At 42.0% G+C, this 18700-nt stretch overlaps 1 protein-coding gene across 1 annotated transcript; it reads right to left on the bottom strand.

The window, feature by feature from the left end:
• Positions 1–6350: 6350 nt before the first annotated feature.
• Positions 6351–10747, bottom strand: LOC148027173 (cytokinin hydroxylase-like). Its single transcript, XM_087691719.1, has 5 exons — positions 10289–10747; positions 9960–10189; positions 9106–9356; positions 8287–8788; positions 6351–6943 (listed from the first exon to the last, which is right to left on the bottom strand). Exons 1-5 carry the CDS (start codon positions 10593–10595, stop codon positions 6506–6508), a joined length of 1728 nt encoding a protein of 575 aa, XP_087547845.1. The 5' UTR covers positions 10596–10747; the 3' UTR covers positions 6351–6505.
• Positions 10748–18700: the final 7953 nt, after the last annotated feature.

Genomic DNA, 18700 nt, shown 5'->3' on the forward strand with positions numbered 1-18700 from the left:
TAAAGGATTTGTTTGTGCAGGCTACATATATCATTGTAGATGTTGCAACCTATGGACTATGGATTGAGAAGAATCTTGAAGATAAAAAGATAGATATTTGGGCCTATGCCTTGTAAAGTACAAGTAAGGTCAAGGTGCCTTAGACAAAGTTGACCATTACAAGATGAACTATCGAAGCTCAAATTGAAAGAGAATCTCCTATAAATACCTATTTAGATTATGCTTTGGTTAAAACACAATAGAGAAGTTATTATAGAAGAGAAGAGGAAGAGAGATGAAGGGAATCTTGGCATTTCAAAGAAAATAACTAGAGGGGGTGAGAAATCTATACCTCTTGCTAGACCTAGACCAAAGCAGTATATGAAGGGTGTAAATAGAAAGAGTAAAAAGAGCTTTTAAAAAGAAAAGGAAGAGCAAAATAAATAGCACGCGAAATAAAAAGAGAAAACCAAGATGCTTTGACAAAAGGTATTCCAAAAAACATTCCAGATACGCTGACAAAGTCAGATACATATGCTTTACATGCAAATATGAATACTAGAGGCAATGCAAGTGTATTCTGATGATGCTATGACTACAAGTACATATACTATAGTGCTTGTGAATGCTAATAAAATAGTGATCATGAATACATATATGGTATTTTGTGAGGATTTAGAGGATACATGTACTTTCTCTTATGAATATTTTTAGATAGTGAATGCAGGGGATATAATGACTAACTTTGGATGATGCATTGCCTAAAGATGCAACTTTTCCTAAAGATATTATAAATACAAATGCTCGGCTAAGTTAATCATGAATATATGTGTGCATCATGTGGGTTCAAAATAGGGTATTTTTTAAAAACCATTTTTATACATTTTTAAAAGGATATTTCTAAATAGACCCTGAATGCATGTGATGTAGAGGATATACATATAGTAACTTCCCCGAGTACAAAGGTAAGAGAGGAGTATTGCTTAAGGATAATATACATGATTTATCTGATTATGTGAATATGTTCTCTACATGTGCTTTGATAATACAAGCAGTGGATGTAGTGAAAATAGTGACTCATGATGCAAAGGGAATGAATGCTTTGATTGATGATGTCAAAAACTTTGCAAGAGATTGTAATAGATGATGCAACTATGCAGGATATATTCACGTTTATGATCCAAGTGACTACTTTCAAGAGGATGACTTATGCGAGGTAATGACATGAATCTTTGGTCTTGGTGGACTCCATGTATTGTTAAGAGTGATATCTAGAAGACTGTTTGAAATAGGAGGGTTTGGGTTGTATGTATACTTTTTTGATTTATTATCAAGTTGTCATTTGACCGAGCATGAGGATATTGATGCATGCCACTAGGCTAGATATTTTGGGGTAGACTATGAAATCATTGGGTTGTATGTATGCTTTTTGGGGTGATTATCAAGTTGTTGTTTGACCCAACATGAGGATATTGATGTATGCTACTAGAGTAGATTGTTTGGGGTAGATTTGATGATCATTTCAAAATGAGCTCTAAATTAGAGAGGTTTGATAGTGGCTAACATTTCCAAGATGGGATTTTATACCTAGGGAAAAAGCCTGCCAAGTTTGGTAGTCATCTAAGCTAGTATGCAAGAGTTGCATGCTCAAGAAGGTTGATGGCTAACCATGAGTGTGCATAATAAAAGAGAGTTGCTAGCTACACAAAATTCTCTTGGGGTTGAAGCTTTCAAAATTTGGTCCTAGTGTCTTCATAAAATTTTTAGATTAGAAGTGGGGCTACATTAATGCTTAAAAAAGCTTGGCAATCTAAGTTTTTTATCAAACTTTATAAGTAGTTTTCTATAGGGTGATCCTAATTGAAAGTTTTCAGAATAGGAAAGTGATAAATTAGGATGGATGCAAAGTAATGGCATCAACACTTGGATGAAATGCCACCTCTAAGTGAGATTATAGAGAGTTGAGGATCCCAATTGCATGTAAATAAATATTTAAGAAAATAGAAGAAAAAGTGTATATAGTGCAAGAGTTGATGGATGATACACCACATGATTATATTGCAGAAGAAGAAGGAGAAGAGCTTGGAGAAGATAAAGAACTTGGAGCCAAAGAAGGAAACTTTGAGTTGGCAATTGATTTTGGAGAGTATGGTGGCACATGTTGGAGGATGTGTAGGTTTGAATGAGATGGATGGCGTATGCATGTTCAATGAAGAAAAAACAAGAAAAAGACATCTATCTAAGTATTTTAGATATATGCTTATCAGATACTAATAATCCTAGTAGGTTTTTCTAGGTTCAAAATTGGTCAACTAAAACAATTTAAGTTTCCATTATTAAGTTCTATTAACTTAATTGCGACAGCCCTTGCGCTTTCGGCCATTTCCCTTCCTACTTCTTCCGTTGTGTCTGATTTCCTTCTAGGCCGCCTCTTTATGCTCCCAACTTACGCTTTTCCACTTTTTCTACTTTTTCTTGTGTTGAGGTTAACATTATCCCCTTCCTAGTTGAGTGCCAATCCCATGGCACTGATGGGGAGTAGTTGGAAGGTGGGATGGGTATAGCTAGATGGCTTTTTGAGTTTGTATACAAGCCCTTGTTGGGGATGGTGTTGGATAGATGTGCCCTTGAAATTGAAATTGGTGTTGGGGTTGGTTCCTCCTTGATGCTAATAGTGGGTGAATCAGTCCTTTGAAATTGCTAATGGTATTGGACGGATCCCTCTTTAAAAATGGCATGTGGACTGATTTGTCCTTGAAATTGACGATGGTATTGGATGGATTCCTCTTGAAGAATGGTGGGTGGGTAGATCTATCCTTGAAATGATGATGGTGTTGGATGAATTCCCCGATCAGGTTGTCCAAGTACCCTGCCTCTGAGAATCTCTTAATGAAGAGGTTCTTGAGATCGTTGCAGTTGTTACGTTAAGCGGCATCTAAGCTAGTGTACCAAGTCCTTTCCTTATCACCTAAGCATAGACCGAAGGCCTGCGAGTGCTAGGTGAGATCAATGAGGTCATTGGTCGGTCATCCCCTTTTTTACATGGCCATCCATGGTCTAGGCACTCTTTTCCATTATCCTCCTATCTTCTTAGCTTCCTTTCTATCGCCCATCTACCCTTACAATTTGCACAAGAGGAAGCTTGGCACTCTTTTACAAAAGTTCCAGGGGCGCCTTGCATTTACAAATGCGCTTTTGCCTTTGACTTAGCTTTTGAGGCCGCCCTTGTGCTTTCGACCATTTCCGTTCTTGCTTCTTTCGTTGTGTTGGATTCCCTTCTAGGCCACCTCTTTCAGCTCCCGACTTGCGCTTTTCCACTTTTTCTTATGTTGAGGTTAACATATCTGTTTTCAAATATTTTCTACTCCTCAAACCTCCATAATGGGCAACTATTCACCCTCTTGCCACTTCAAAGAAGCAGGCTTCCACACATGACAAACAACAATCAAATTGATCTATATGAAGAAAGGTTTGTGGTCAATAACCATGGCCAGGAGAAGAAGCTATGTCCACCATGTAGATGCGTATCATACATTTCATGCTACTTCGACACATTGTTTGGTGCCCAATCTAAATCTTCGAAATATGGATTGTTGATTGAGTTTTATAAGTTGGATATGAAGGCTATTACATCCCTTGCAACTCACCTTAATTTTTGAAAAGTCTGATAACTTAACTTGCAAATATTAACTTAAAAATGGAAGAAGGCTTATGCATTGGAGTCTTGCTCAAGAGTCTTCCTCCAGAATTTGGTAATGTCTCCACCACACTAATTAATATGCTAAATCCAAAGCTGGTAGACATCAAAGCATCACTCCTTGAGGAAGAGAAAAATCTCAAAGGTAAAGAAGAAGCAAGCACTTCAAAAGAAGAATATGTGCTCTATGTTAAAAAGTACAAAGGGAAGAAAGGCATTGTTTGTGACCTTTGTAAAAGAACTAGGCACATTGAAAGATTGTCATGCCCGGAAGAGATCACAAGAGACCTACCTTGCAACTATAAAAGGAGAAGAAGACCATTTAGAAGAAGAAGACACTCAAGAGTAGAAGGAGAAGCCTCATCAGTCCTTCTTTTCGCACTATTTAGATCGACTTTTTTGAGCCTTATATGTACTTGCATCAATGCTCCAATCATAAGCCTTATACTCCTCATGTGACCTTTTGCACTATAGCCTCTACACTCTTAGTGAGACCTTGTGACAACCTCTAGCTTTATATGGTTGGTTTTCCATGTCTACACTTAGTAAGGTTCTACTCATGACAACATCTGTATATTAGGTGCTTTCACGGTTGTGATTCAGGAGGGGTGTTGAGAAATATGCAATCACACTCCTATGATAGTCTCTTTGTATGGAGTAGTAAGGTGAGGAACATGCAATAGTCTAGAAGAGTTGACTTGTATCCCATTGGTACAATGAGGAAAGAGTCGTACCATCGTACAACTATAAAAGAGTATACTTTACACTTTTAGTCTATGTCTTTGTCTACTCAAGATTGTGTTTATGAGTCCAAGTCAATTAATATTCGAATCTAATTCACTTGAGTAAAGAGTCTTGTCTAGTCTTAGTTATCATACTTCTTGTCTATGATTTTCGACCTCCATAGCTAACCTTGCTCAAGATCCATGTTTCTTAACAAGCAATATCTCTTTGATAAGCATCAATAGATACATTTGTGTCAAGAGCACCCCTTCGATTCATCTACTCGATGCCAAGTTGATGCACTTCATATTGTCTTATCCAAGTATGCTCTGACATTTGGCAATTTTCACTGCCCTACTTTGTTGTAAGTTGTGCCTTTTGATGAGCATCAATAGATGCATCCATACTAATATCTCCCCTTGAATTTATATGCTCTATGCAAAGCTTATGCACTCCTAACAAGGCTCAAGTTGAACTCCCTCTTTATGTTGATTACTAGCACTATTGACCACAGAGAGAGAAGGATCCTTCTGATTGGCTTTCCAAGTAAACATGTAGAACACACACACACACACAGAGCAATTCGAAGTCGTTATTGGGCTACTACTAAACAATTATGAAAAGAATCACTAATAAGTGGACTCATGCACTTTTTTTTAAAAAAATGCATAAAAAGTATCACATTTTTCTAGTCATATCTCCAACAATATATTTTGTTACCATCTAATTATGCTTTCACCCTTCTACAACGATTGCTAGCTCACCACATCAATAAGGTTTGGAGGCCCTAAAAAATACACCCATACCAAGTATTCATGCTTGAGCCTTTCTTCTAGGTTAAAGCTTGTTGTCCAAGTTTAAGTTTATTCTCTAATGCATTGAATAGACTAGATTACTTTAGAAGGCCAAATTTTCTATATAGTAAAAGCTCTTACTTTGGAACTAAGTGAACCAAACAATACAATACAAAACTACACAAGTAAGGCATGAGCCTTGAATGCAAGTGAGAACCACATGTGAATTCCCTATCCAACGGAACTTTGGCAAGAGAGTACCAAAATTCCCACTTTAAATAAAAATTGCACAACATTACTTAAGGTTGCCAAAGAGAAAGCTGCTATAACCTTAACAATGGTCTTATCCTTACCTTAACATGCTTTGCAATACCCTTGAGGTCCTTCCTAAGCTTAGACTCCACCTTTGCATGTTAAGATGTTGATTCTGCATGGCTTCAATTTATTAAACTTTTTTGGCATCTCTGCTAGGATGTCTGGCCTTTTGTATACCCTAGATAGAACACATTTTCTCTATTGCCCACCTACATACGAGTTGTTACCATGTGGCCTATTACCTTAGTGGGATTGAAAATGGCATTAGTAGCATTAAACATGCATTGCCATGCCATAAACGGTTTAAGTCCCCATGTATAGTTTTAGTTCTACGCTCGCTATTCCATTCATAGCCTTAGCATAAAATATACAACATCTTTAACTCAAGGTTTTTGTATTGGTTCTCAAGAAATTTTTTGTGAAGTCTAGGTGTAGATCTCAAAATATTGTTCTTTATAAAGATTAAATTCATCTGTCTCTCTCTCTCTCTCTCTCTCTCTCTCTCTCTCTCTCTCTCTCTCTCTCTCTCTCTCTCTCTTATGGTGAAAATAGTAATAATGGATCCCTCTTAGTGTGTACATGTGCTGTGTGATGGACACAAAAGTAACAACAGATTTAGAAGATATAGCCACATGCAAACATAATAATAGTAGGCAACAACAAACAACATGGTCATGGTCATGTTCGATTGAGTGCTAGTAATTGTACAAAGGCCCAACGTGGAGAGCTCATTGGGTATTCACATTTGGGAGAGGAGAAACGGTTGTGTAAAGCGACCTACACTTGTATCGAGGAGGACTAAATAGCAACGTGGTCCAAAATTGAGAGAGAGAGAGAGAGAGGGTTTACGAAAAAAAAAAGAGAGAGAGAGAGAGGGACGCTTTCCAATCAAGAATGCTGGCGGTCGCTACGGATTGTGAAGGTATGGTATACACATAATTAAAGAGGCGGAATGCTGACTAGGAATAAAGGTCCTGGCCCCGTGGTGCCTTGCTGACTAGGATGACGACGGCACTCGCTGGAGGATGACCTGGGCGCCGTGCTGGGGCTTGAGGGTGAGCATGGTGACCGGCGCGTGGCGGTAGCTCGGGGAGAGGGCGAAGCGGTAGCGGCGGAGGATCATGGCGAGGACGATCTTGGCCTCCATGAGGGCGAAGCCCTGGCCCACGCAGTTGCGGGGGCCGAAGGCGAAGGGCATGTAGGCCAGCGGATGCTTACAGGCACGTGCCACGCCGCCCTCGAAGCGCTGCGGCCGGAACAGGTGGGCGTCCGGCCCCCACAGCTCCGCGTCCAGGTGGAGGGCCAGCACCGGTATCCACACCGACGCGTCCCTCGGCACGTCCACGTCACCCAGGCGCATGTCCGCCAGGGCGTAGCGCGTGATGATGATGGCCGGCGGGTACAGCCGCAGCGTCTCGCTAAGGATCATGCCCATCTGCCAAAAACCATTCAAACAAAAACCAGGGATTATCTTATCAAGTGGTTAATGTAATTAAAAAACACTTGGGCTTTTACAATCAAAAATATTACTTCTATGCAACAATTCAATGCATTTTGTGTAAGTATGCCAACAGGGTCGTAGCATTGTGGATCAAGTGTGGGTTGAGTTCCAAGGGTGCGTGAGTGAGTTCCAATCCTTATGTGTCGCGTCCCCCATGTGCACTACAAGTCTCTTCACATCTAAATTGTCATAAAATTGGAAGAACACTTGTGGTAGTTGGAATGAGGGGGCTTTTGATCTTGAGGTTATCATGCACTAAGATGAGTTAAAAATAGCTCATGTTTCACAAAGAAGGAAAGCATAATGATCGGTGTGTTTTTTGCAGAAACCTAGGCGTTTGTCCCTCATGTAGAATAGAATGAGGGTGTCAGCTTGTAAGCCTACAATTGAAAGGTTGCAACACTCTTCAAAGGGGGGTTTTACCATTCTAGAGAAGGATTAAAATGATATTAGAATGTAAACGAATTGCAAGAAAATTTTAAAAACCACTTTCTATAACTTCCCAATCTCTTCAAAAAGAAGAGGGGCATTTCTAAATGAAAAGTTATGTAGCCCTTTGAATTTGAGGGCATGGATATAGGTATTTTTGCACAAATTGCTAGCAATTTTAATACCAGTCAAAATCATGACTCATGAGCTCTTGTGACAGAATGACGAAAAGAATGCATGGGTAGCCCTATAGTAAAATAAGCTAGGAGTGAGGTAACAATGGTGTCACATGAGATGACTTTAACCAATAGAACTAAAAGTCATGATAGGCGCCACACGCCATTTTGCCTACTTGACTTCACTGGGACAACCAATCACTCCAAAAGAAAATTCGACGACGTGCAACTTGTAGGATAGTCCATGTTAATCGTCCCAACGAGGAATCATTGCCTGATGAGCAAGATGTCGAGCGAGTAGGTGTAGGTGTAGGTGCAATAGTTGATTGAGGTCAAAGTCCTAGCATTGAGCCACAAGGATGACTTTGAGTTGCTCAACTTACACAAACGTCAAGCAGCTCTGCGTGTGGCCCCTCTCTAAATGCAGTAGGCTAGGCTAGGCCAAGGGTATGCGGTAAAATACCTTGACATGAAGGTGAATGGAGTTCCAAAAATGTTGGAACTGGGAATCGAAATGTAAGGATATTGGTATTCTTATATTTTGCAAGTTAATGGGGTTGGTGGGCCATGTGGAAGAAGGAATCCACGTCGTTCGCTTTGCAGTGAATTTTATTCAATTATTCTATTTTGGGAAATTAATTGTAAAACCAGGTGTATGTCGGGGGGACTCACGATTTTGAGCTTGTGGAGGGCGTCAGCGGCGTCGGGCAAGTCGGGCTCGTCGCCGAAGACGTCCAGGGCCTCGGCGCGGGCCCTCTCCTGCCACTCCGGATGAGCCGCCAGCAGCAGCATCGTCCACGTCAGCAGCCCGGCCGTCGTCTCGTGCCCCGCGAAGAAGAAGGTCTTGCACTCGTCCATGATCTGCTGCGTCGTGAACTTGGGCTCATGACCCGCAGCTGTCATGTTACTGCTGGTACCACCATTGCTGCCGTGGATATTGTATTCTTGCAATATGGTATTGCTGTTATTACTATGATTATCGCATTGCGACGATACGTTTGCGGCCCTGATGCCCTCGCTCTCCGCCAGCATCAGCCCCAGCAAATCCTTGCCGTAGGACTCGATCCTCCCCACTTTCACCAGGTCTCGCCTCTCTTGGATGATCTCCTTCAGCAGCTTCTCCATCTCCCGTTTCAGCTTCCAGATTTCGAAATTCCAGCTGGTGGGCAGAAACCTGCGCAAACATTCGTGATACATACATGACAATTAGAGGCTGAGAGAGGGAAAAGCAAAGAATAAAAGACTTATGATAATATGAAGGCTACTAAACTCTTAATATCACAAGAAGTTTGGCACAAACTCCCACTATAATTCCCACATTGTGGATTGTGATGGCATCTGAAGCTTCTCCCAGGAAGGACTAGATGTGGTTGGGGGCAGGGGAGCTGCTTGCATAGATAGAAAGATCTTTGTAGATTGATGGGAGGTAGTAGCTAGCTAGCTGCATTACTCTTAAGGACAGTACTATGATTATTGATATCCTATAAAGACCTGCTGCCTGGGAGCCACACAAAGTGTGCGAACTGTAGAGTGAGCTTCTGCAGCCTGGTCAGCAGCTCGAAAATCCTCTTGCCCTTCTCGTAGCTGCTGCCGAACTCGGTACACGCTATTATGTCGGCCGTCAGCATCCGCAGGTGGCTGTTCACTTCGATCTCCACCTGGCTGTCTGGGTCCGCCCCGAGCAGCTCTTCCCACGTCCTCAATAGCTGCTCTGTGCATTTGCTCATCACTCCCGTCAGACCCTGGAAAATATATGTATATACGTGTCAAAAACAACGACACGTATATTAATCCCATTTCTCCTTAAACGCGCTCATAGCAATCCAACAACATCCAAGTGCATCATCCCCACCTATGTTCACGAAGAACATTTTCGATGGGAAATAAAAATATATTTAACTCAAGACCTTAGAGGGATTTTTAAAATCAAATTACACATATTTGCCGCTATTATAACTAAAAATCTTTGGAAGCTCAAGGTTTAAATTTAGCTCCATCAAATCTTAGAGTTCTTTCTTTGAAAGCTATACGGTTCATTTTACATAGAACCTTGATTTTTTCATGAACAATGTCGAACTAAACCACTAATCCAATAAGAGAGCTTGAGCAACATCATCATGAGCCCTTCTACAAGGGAGCTACTGCACATCTAGCCTATTGCAATGAGGGAGGGGGGAATCACAGGTGTGGACAGTGCCATCCATCCCCCCTCCCCCCCAATTGCAACAAGCTCTCATCCCCAATTGCAACAGGCTAGATATGGAGTGGTTATCAGTTTCCCACATTGACAATGGAAAATGACAAAACCTTCTGCTGTGTATTAAACAAGAGAGTCAATCCTATACCTTGAGCTTGTCTAAATGGAATGCAGGTGCTATTATCCTTCTTTGACGCGCCCAAGATTCCCCATTCGCCATAACAACCCCTTTCCCTAGAAAATGCTCGGTGCACCTTTGGTGAATGAACGATTTCCCATAATTCAGGGCACATCTTGCTGAGAACACTTCTCTTATCAGCTCCGGCTCTGTCACCACAATCCTTGGCTCTGAGGCTTCCCAAAAGACAAACCTCTTACCTGCATTCAGATGATTCAAAATTGATGCTGATCAGTCCTTTCAATAAACAAAGACACGGCTTCTTGCTGGGTCAGCATTGTCCAATCAGGGGTACTCACCATATATCTTGGACCATTTGGTGTAGTATGGTAGCATCCTTTGCAGAATATCATGCCTGAAACCGCTCATGTCCATGGCCAATTCCTTCTCTTCCAACTTCATGATCTCAACATAGTTACCGATCATGAAGAGAGGGGGAGGCCCTTTCACACCTTGCCGTTCCATGGCCCTGTGCAGCATCAAGGGCCGCCACCAGAGACATCGGATGACTTTGAGGATGAGATAGGCAGTGAAGGCAAGGCAGGAGACTAAGAAGGTGGCTTCCAAACGGGTGGGCAGGTAACTGGGGTAGATCAATGGCTCCATCTTCAAAATTAGGAATAGGAAGGGAAGGTAAGGGATCAGGGAGGTTTCAACTGTAGTACTAACGTGATGGGACTAGCTATAGCTAGCTATGCAGGCAGCTGCTGCTGCAAGACATGATAATGGGGTGCATATTTGTGTACACAAATATGGCATGAGTGACGGAGAGGGAGAAAGACAGACAGACAGACAGCGAGAGAGACAGTGATATGGAACTTGAGAGGACAGGCGGGAAAAAGACTGGGGGGCTCCATGTGGTGGAGCTGACAAGCATGGGGGAAAGAGAAGGAGGTGGTCAGACAGATATATATAGCCTATAATCAGAGGCTATGAAAGGGAAGGGTGGGAAGATGGGGATCAAGAGAAGAGCAGAGAGAGAGAGAGAGAGAGAGAGAGAGAGAGAGAGAGAGAGGAGAGAGAGAGAGGGCAGCGGGGGGAATACACAGAGACGGAGGGAGGGGAAGCTGTGCATATGAGCTTCCAAATTCCAATCGTTGTTGAATCTGATGAGAGTACAGAGGCTAATTATTTGAACATAGTCTCTTCTGATTCCCCGCAAATTAGCCACGTCAAGAGACTCTCTCTCCTCTCTCTGTGTCTCTCATTGGCCCCTCTCTCTCTCTCTCTCTCTCTCTCTGTGGAGGTTCTTTCTCAAGGCCTTGGGAAAGTGCACCCCGCGCACACGCGCACCAGCTAACACTCCTCTTAGTGTGCTATCCCCCCCCCCCCCCCCCCGCGTTCCATTGCTTCGGGAAAATGCCATGATATATATATATAGCCTTTAGTGCCACACACAAACACACACACTCAGGGTCCCCAAAAACAAACTCATGATCTTTGGAGAGGAATCAGCAGAAAAATCTACATCCACACCTTGATCTGCACAAACGAGAACGCCATCACATGGTTAGTGTAGCGAGAGATGCTTAGGAGGAGGGGTTTCACACGGTCCCTTCCCGATCGCACATCACGCACTTAAGTGCCTGCAAAAAATAGCCCGTATCCCCAAATTTAGATCTTTGTTTGCGTGTTTCCTCTTTTATTTTTGCGAGGATACTTTAAAGTACATTGTATAAAAAGGAGAAAACCAAAAAGAGGAATTTCTAGGTAGGATATGTATGAATCACTCTCTCAGCAATGAAGCTTAACCCTTGGAGATCAATGTATATGCCATAATCCAATTTTAGATGGTAAGGGTGGATCCAAATATCTCTACAAGAAGCAATTCTTACCAACCAAGGTTTATAGGGTGAAATGAAAATATCAAATATTCCTACAAAAATTGGATAATTTTGGAGTTAGAATTGCAATTAATGAATGAATCAAGTACTAAATCTATTTGTTGGTTACATCTCAAGCACCTTTCTAAGCCAAATTCCAATTTTGAGAGATCTTTAATTAGTCCACAGTACTTTGTTAAGTGTTAGCCCCTCATCAAACAAGCCATTTTGGGTTGCATTGGGGGCATCCAAATGTTGTCAAACATGTTAGTCCATTACTGCAGGTTGCAATTTGAATGCCATCTCCTATTAGGTTGGTGAAGTGATGAGATTGAAGATGGTATAGAACATTAGGGAGTGGCACAAGGCGATCTTATTGGACTTGTAACCCTTTGGCCTTAACTTTACTTTCCAGGTTGATTCATTATTTTGTGTAGGTGTCCCACATGCCAATTATATGTTTGGTAAGGATTATCTCATAGTCTTTATGGTTGAATGATATTGGTTGCACCACAGTCTCTCTCTCTCTTGTTCTCTTGGTCCATGCCCCATAGCTCTTGCTTTGCTATTACTTCTGCTTGTGTGCTTCCATTCAAGCTCTACCTTTCAACTGGTATTAGAGCCAACCGTTCGAGGAGCTTCTTTATCATTTGCTTCAATTCAAATTCAAAGCTTCAACTCAAGGTTTCATGGCAGCCATTGTTTCTTCCTTCTAGGGTATGCATTGACTCTTTCCTTCTTTCAGCTTGTTTCAACTTCCTCTTGACTTGTGGAGAAGCTTCCCAATGCTTACTTGAGCCTTCATATGTGCTTTTATTGAGCTGAGAAGTAGCCATTCTATCCATTTTGAGTGGATATAAAGCATGATGTACGAGTCATGGATAACTATGGAGGCTTGATAGCATTGTCATATTTTGGCCATAACTTTTGCATACAATATCGGATTCAAAAATTCTATAGCTAGAAACAAAGAGTGCAATGAGAGCTACAAGTCTTGGCACTCATAGAGCTGATTCTATGTAATTTTTTTGCTCTCTATTTCACATAGAACATAGAAATTCTTATTTGGACGACATATAGTAAAGTCTATAATGCATGTTTGATGCTTCGAGGATGCTGTTTTGGTACCTAGATACTATGGTTATACTTTTAGGAGGATACTTGGACTTTTAAAAGCTTGATTAGCTTAGTTTTATAGAGGTTTATTGTTGTCATACAAGTTTGGACAGCAGCATATAATAGTGAGCTTCAAGCTTTGAATACATGTTGTGCCTACATAGTATTTTGGGTATGCTACATGTCTACAATGATGTCCACAATTGATGTATGAGCCCAGATATGGTTATAACATACTTGGACACTGGTCTATTTGGGGTTTGGTTTAATTTCTTTCAGCTTTTATGCTTACTCACTTACATATATTAAAGCTTCATTTGATACTTATACTCTTGAATGTATAATGATGTGCTTAGGTTTTCTAGATGCTTTGATGTATATGTCTTGAGCTTTTCTTGCTCACTTTGCATTTCTCATTTGCTTCCACTGAGAGACTCTTGTATTTACTTGGTAGAGCATGGTTCTTTGAGATAATGTGACCCTTGGTTCATGTATATGCTCTCTCGTATGCTATTGGACGCAGCTACCTCTGCTTGTGACTGATTTGATTTTGTATGCTTTGGACATCGCCACTTACCTCTATCAACACTTTATTAGTGATATATATGCCTATGAGATGTATGGCTTACTGACAATTTGAGTTTGTGACAATCTTTGGTATCAGTGGTCTATTCTTAATTATTGTGAGTTACATTCTTTATATCCTAGTTGTTACTCGGATATCCCTAGCAGTGGGAGCTTGCTTTCTTGGCTTTTTGCCTATAGTTGGCTCAACATATACAACTCTCTTTAGTTTAGCACTACTACATTTACAGTTTTTAACATTGTTTGAGAGATCAAGCATTGTACTTTGGTACTCAATCGCTTGCAGTTGGTGGATAGCTCTATAGTTTGGTATTCTCCTCCTATTTTTCCTTTGTTTTAACTGAGTTTTGGAACTGATTTGCAATCATTTATAGTAGCCCATTCTCTTCGATTTTACATTAGTATACTGTCATTATGGTCAGCTCTTCGAACGATAGTGCTATTTTTAATCTTAAAAAGCTTGATGGCACAAACTTCACCTATTGAAAGACATAAATGTGAAAGGTATTAGCTCAAAAGAAGCATGTTAGGCCTTCAAAAACCAAGAGTGTAAATCCCAAAGGCATTGATCAAGATAGTTGGGATGAGTTGGATGGGCTATGTAAATCCACTATTATGTTATCATTGTTAAAATATGTTTGTTTCAATTTTGTGACAAGATAATGCTTGGTAGTTATGGGAAAATATATTCAATCTTTATGACAAGCAAAGTCATGCTTTACAAATGTATTGGTTGAAATAACTTATGGACCTTTACATGAAGGAAGGGGCTAGTGGATCCATGTATTTGAATGGGTTTCACTCAATTTTCGGCCAATCAACTTAGCACGGTATTCACTACAAGGAATTGGGCAATTAGCGATGCCGATTAGCGATGGTGGATATCGGCGTCGCTATTTGCGTCGATATAGCGACACTATTTGCGATGCAAATAGCGACACCGCAGGAAAAAAAACGCGCCCGAAACCCGAGCGCCGTTTTCATTTCTTTTGTTTCACCTTTGGAGAGCGAGAGCGAGGGAGAGAGTGAAGGCTTTGTGAGAGAAGAAGAGGAAGAGACTTACTGCCGCCGCCGTCGCCGTTGTTCGCGAAGGAGAGGAGGAGCCCTCGTTGCAAAGAGAAGCCGCCCATGCTCGCCATATCTCATTGGTGAGTCTCCCTCTCTCTTTCTTTTGCTTGTTGAAGGTTTAAATCGTTCTCTTTTGCTTGTTTAGGAGAGGAAATGAAAGGGAAGGAGAGGGAGAGGGAGAGAGAGGGAGAGAAAGAGAGGGAGAGGGAGAGGGAGAGGGAGAGAAAGAGAGGGAGAGTGCATTCTCTCTCTCTCTCTCTCCCTTTTGCTTGTTTAATGTTTAAATTACTTTCTTTTTTGCTTGTTTAGGAGAGGAAACGAGAGAGTAAGAGAGAAAGAGAGGGAGAGGGAGAGGGAGAGGGAGAGGGAAAGAAAGAGAAAGAGAAAGAGAAAGAGAAATAGAGGGAGAGGGAGAGGGAGGGGGAGGAAATGAGAGAGGGAGAGAAAGAGAAAGAGAGGGAGAAGGAGGGAGAGTGCATTCTCTCTCTTCCTCTCCCTTTTGCTTGTTTAATGTTTGAATCACTTTTTTTTTGCTTGTTTAGGAGAGGAAATGAGAGAGAAAGAGAGCGAGAGGGAGAGGGAGGGGAAGGAAATGAGAGAGGGATAGAAACAGAAAGAGAGGGAGAGTGCATTGTATCTCTCCCTCTCCCTTTTGCTTGGAGGATGTTTAAATCACTTTTTTTTTGCTTGTTTAGGAAATGAGAGAGAAAGAGAGATAGAGAGGGAGAGGGAGAGGGAGAGGGAGGGGAAGGAAATGAGAGAGGGAGAGAAAGAGAACGAGAGGGTGAGGGTGAGGGTGAGAGAAAGAGAGAAAGAGAGGGAGAGGGAGAGAAAGAGAGGGAGAGGGAGGGGAAGGAAATTTAAGATAATAGACTTATTGATAATGGTATGCAATGTGCTTTGCCATGGGCCACGTACTTCATCAAAATGAACCCAAAAGTATTGTTATAGAAGAAGAAACCCTTAAATTGAGTATAGGATAATTTCTCTCAGGTCTTATGACTATGAGTAGAATTGATTGAAATAAATTTTATTACTATAGTTATAAAATTTCATAGATGGCGCACATTAATTTTAAAATGGATTACTTATACTCAAAGCCGAGATATAACAAATAATTATCTACCGGGACAAACAAATCGTTGAGCATGATACAAGGCCAAGATATAACATCGGAAAATCTCTCAACTACTATATACAATGCAAGATTTATGGTCAACTTGCAACTTGACGTACATCTCCATAGAGCTATCCATTTAAGCCTCGTTTGCTATAATGTAGATAAGATGGCAAACGAAGAAGGTCTTATTGTTCAAGACCGCGAGACGTATCTTAATCAGCGTGTCCCATGTCCTTGCTCTCAATGCAAGTTGGCAATTAGACGAAAATGCTGATTTTCTATAGAACACGTACGACGATTTGGCGAGTTTCAATCTGAGATCATTGATCAGGCGATTGCGGATTTTCAGCAAACGGTAATTTGAAGTTAGCATTTTTCATGCATTGTACTCTCAAGCTAATTGAAAACCATACACAATAAGATTGGGTCTTGTTGGCAAATTTTGTATCCAGGGGGGTGATGTCTCGACCCAAGAGGGAGTGCACCCTTTGCGGCCAATTAGAAGAGTTCGTGGACGTGCGATGGATGGATTGCAGGAGCCAATCGACCACTCGCAAGGCCCATCTATACCGTCAATGCCAAAGGAGACAGACAACCTTCCCGACCTGCCTACAATCTTGGAGCCTGAGATGGAGGCAATGATCGATGCATTGATCCCATGGATGTTGAGACATCTGACCCGCTTAGAGAGGAAGCATCCATACCATTATATGATGGGTGCCGAGTATCTCGGTTGAAGACATTGCTTGCACTCTTAAGTGTGCAAGCAAAATACGGTTGGAGCGATACGAGTGTGACTGAGTTATTCAGGTACATTGCACACAGGCTTCATTGATTTTTTTTATAACAGTATTATTGCAAACATTTGTGTTTTTTCAAGGTGTTTTATGATTTTTTTCAGGTTATTGAAATATCATATATTGCCACCTGCAAATACCAATATGCTCGAGTCTCGTGATGATGCACGACATGTTTTACGGAAGCTTGGCATGGACTACAATAACATCCATGCATGTATCAACGACTGCATATTGTTTCGAGATGAATACGAGACTATGGAGACATGTCCAAAGTGTGGTGCTCACAGGTATCGACAGGACTTGCAAGGGCAAACCATCCCTCAAAAAGTTCTCAGACACTTTCCGCTCATCCCCCGTATAAACCACATGTTTCGCACGTCTGCCATGGCAAGCTTGACAACGTGGCATGTGCAGAATAGGTCCACGGATGGAGTTCAACGAATATCAGCAGATTCGCGCGCATGGAGCCACATTGACTCTACCTTCCCAGGCTTTGCGCGAGAGCCAAGGAATCTTCGGCTCGGTCTCGCCATGGATGGTGTGAACCCATTCGGTCTGCGCTCGACTTCTTACAATGTGTGGCCTATAGTGCTTGTCAACTACAACATCCCTCCATGGCTTTTTACGAAGAAAGGACATCTCATCCTTAGCTTGCTCGTCCCGGGCCGCTACAAAGTAAAAAATATGGACGTGTATCTTCGTCCATTAGTCGATGAGCTTAAGATTTTGTGGGAGGAGGAAGTCACGGTGCAAGATATGAGCAGGCGCGATGGTCGGCGGTCAGCCAACATTCGAGCCATTCTCATGTGGACGATGCATGACTTTCCGAGATTGGGAGAGTGCTCAGGTGAGCAGACCTTTGTTCTCGCTGGTAATATCTATATTTTATTTCATTCAATCAAGTATTCACTAGGTCGTGGATCGCCTTGCAGGTCTGGTTACCTCAGGTTATCATGCATGTCCATTGTGTGGGCCACAGTTAGAATCCCGAAGGTCACGAACCATGAAGAAGATCGTATATCAAGGACACGCCGCTTTCTTGCCGGAGGATCATGAACTCAGGGAAGGTTTTCTTGGACGACCTCCAGCACGTATGAACGCTGCAAGCTGGTACGAGCTGAAAATGGTAAACCCGGAATCACATCCAAATGGAATGCGACGGTTCTCAGTTTTCTACGAGTTGCCATATTGGACCCACTTACAGGTCAACCACTTGTTGGATCCCATGCATATTTTCAAAAATGTGGGCAGCTTGCTATGGGACCACATCACAGGAAAGAGAGACACTATAGGGTCACGAATGGATTTAAAGAAGGTAGGTAAGATGGAGGCGCTTTGGCCGCAGTCGAGTGCTGAAGGGGGAGTGCAACTTCCTCGCGCTCCCTGGGTTTTGTCTACCAAAGAAGAGCGCATTGTGAAGCAAGTAATCAAGTCTATCCGCACTCCGACGGGTATGATGCGTTCTCTAAGGTCCGCATTTTCTAAAGATGACCAAATGTCTGGGCTAAAATCCCATGATTGGCATAAGATATGTCAGGTTTGTGAACATAATGGATTTTAATTAGCGTGGACATTTTGAAATTTGAAAAGTGACCATTATTCTTAATGCTTTCTCATTTGTGGCAGTTTGTCCTACCGATCGCGATCACGGGATGCCTAACTCCAGAAATTCGCGGGGCCATTTACAAGTTGTCGACTTTGGTGCAATGGATCTCACAGAAAGAGATTAAGACGTCCTCTATTGAATCCGCAAGGCGGGGAGCAGTTGAGACGGTCTGTCTCTTTGAGAAATACCTGCCCACTAGCATGCTCACGATACAAGTTCACCTTCTTGTGCATCTTGTGGACGAAGTGGAGATTGTTGGACCTGTCCATACGCGATGGATGTTCTTCCTAGAGCGCTTCATGAAAACCCTGAAAGGCTTTGTGCGACAACGAGCTCGTCTGGAAGGTAGCATGGCGGAAGGTTGGTTGGTGTCAGAGGCGTTAGTGCATATATCACAATGGCTACCAACGGTGGAACCAGACAATGAAATGCTATGGACGCTGAAGGACGATGATAGGCTGACTGGAGATGTGGTGGTTGGAAATGGGGTAGAAAAAGAATGGATGCCTCAAGAGAAGAGAAGGTGAATCGCTTTTGTATGTTGCACCATGCCTCCATGGAGACGTGGCTCGCCAAGTACCAGATTGCAAGGC

Source organism: Lygodium microphyllum, chromosome 13 (assembly GCF_053477565.2).
Source record: "Lygodium microphyllum isolate KBCC chromosome 13, Lygodium_microphyllum_v1.1.10, whole genome shotgun sequence".
Lineage (NCBI taxonomy): Eukaryota > Viridiplantae > Streptophyta > Polypodiopsida > Schizaeales > Lygodiaceae > Lygodium > Lygodium microphyllum.

Bases quoted from the DNA above. Each gene is read 5' to 3' on its own strand.
- LOC148027173 (XM_087691719.1), bottom strand. From the start codon at position 10,595: ATGGAGCCATTGATCTACCCCAGTTACCTGCCCACCCGTTTGGAAGCC. The intron at 10,190-10,288 runs GTGAGTACCCCT...ATCTGAATGCAG, and splicing joins CAAATGGTCCAAGATATATG to GTAAGAGGTTTGTCTTTTGG. The intron at 9,357-9,959 runs GTATAGGATTGA...TATATTTTCCAG, and splicing joins TCCATTTAGACAAGCTCAAG to GGTCTGACGGGAGTGATGAG.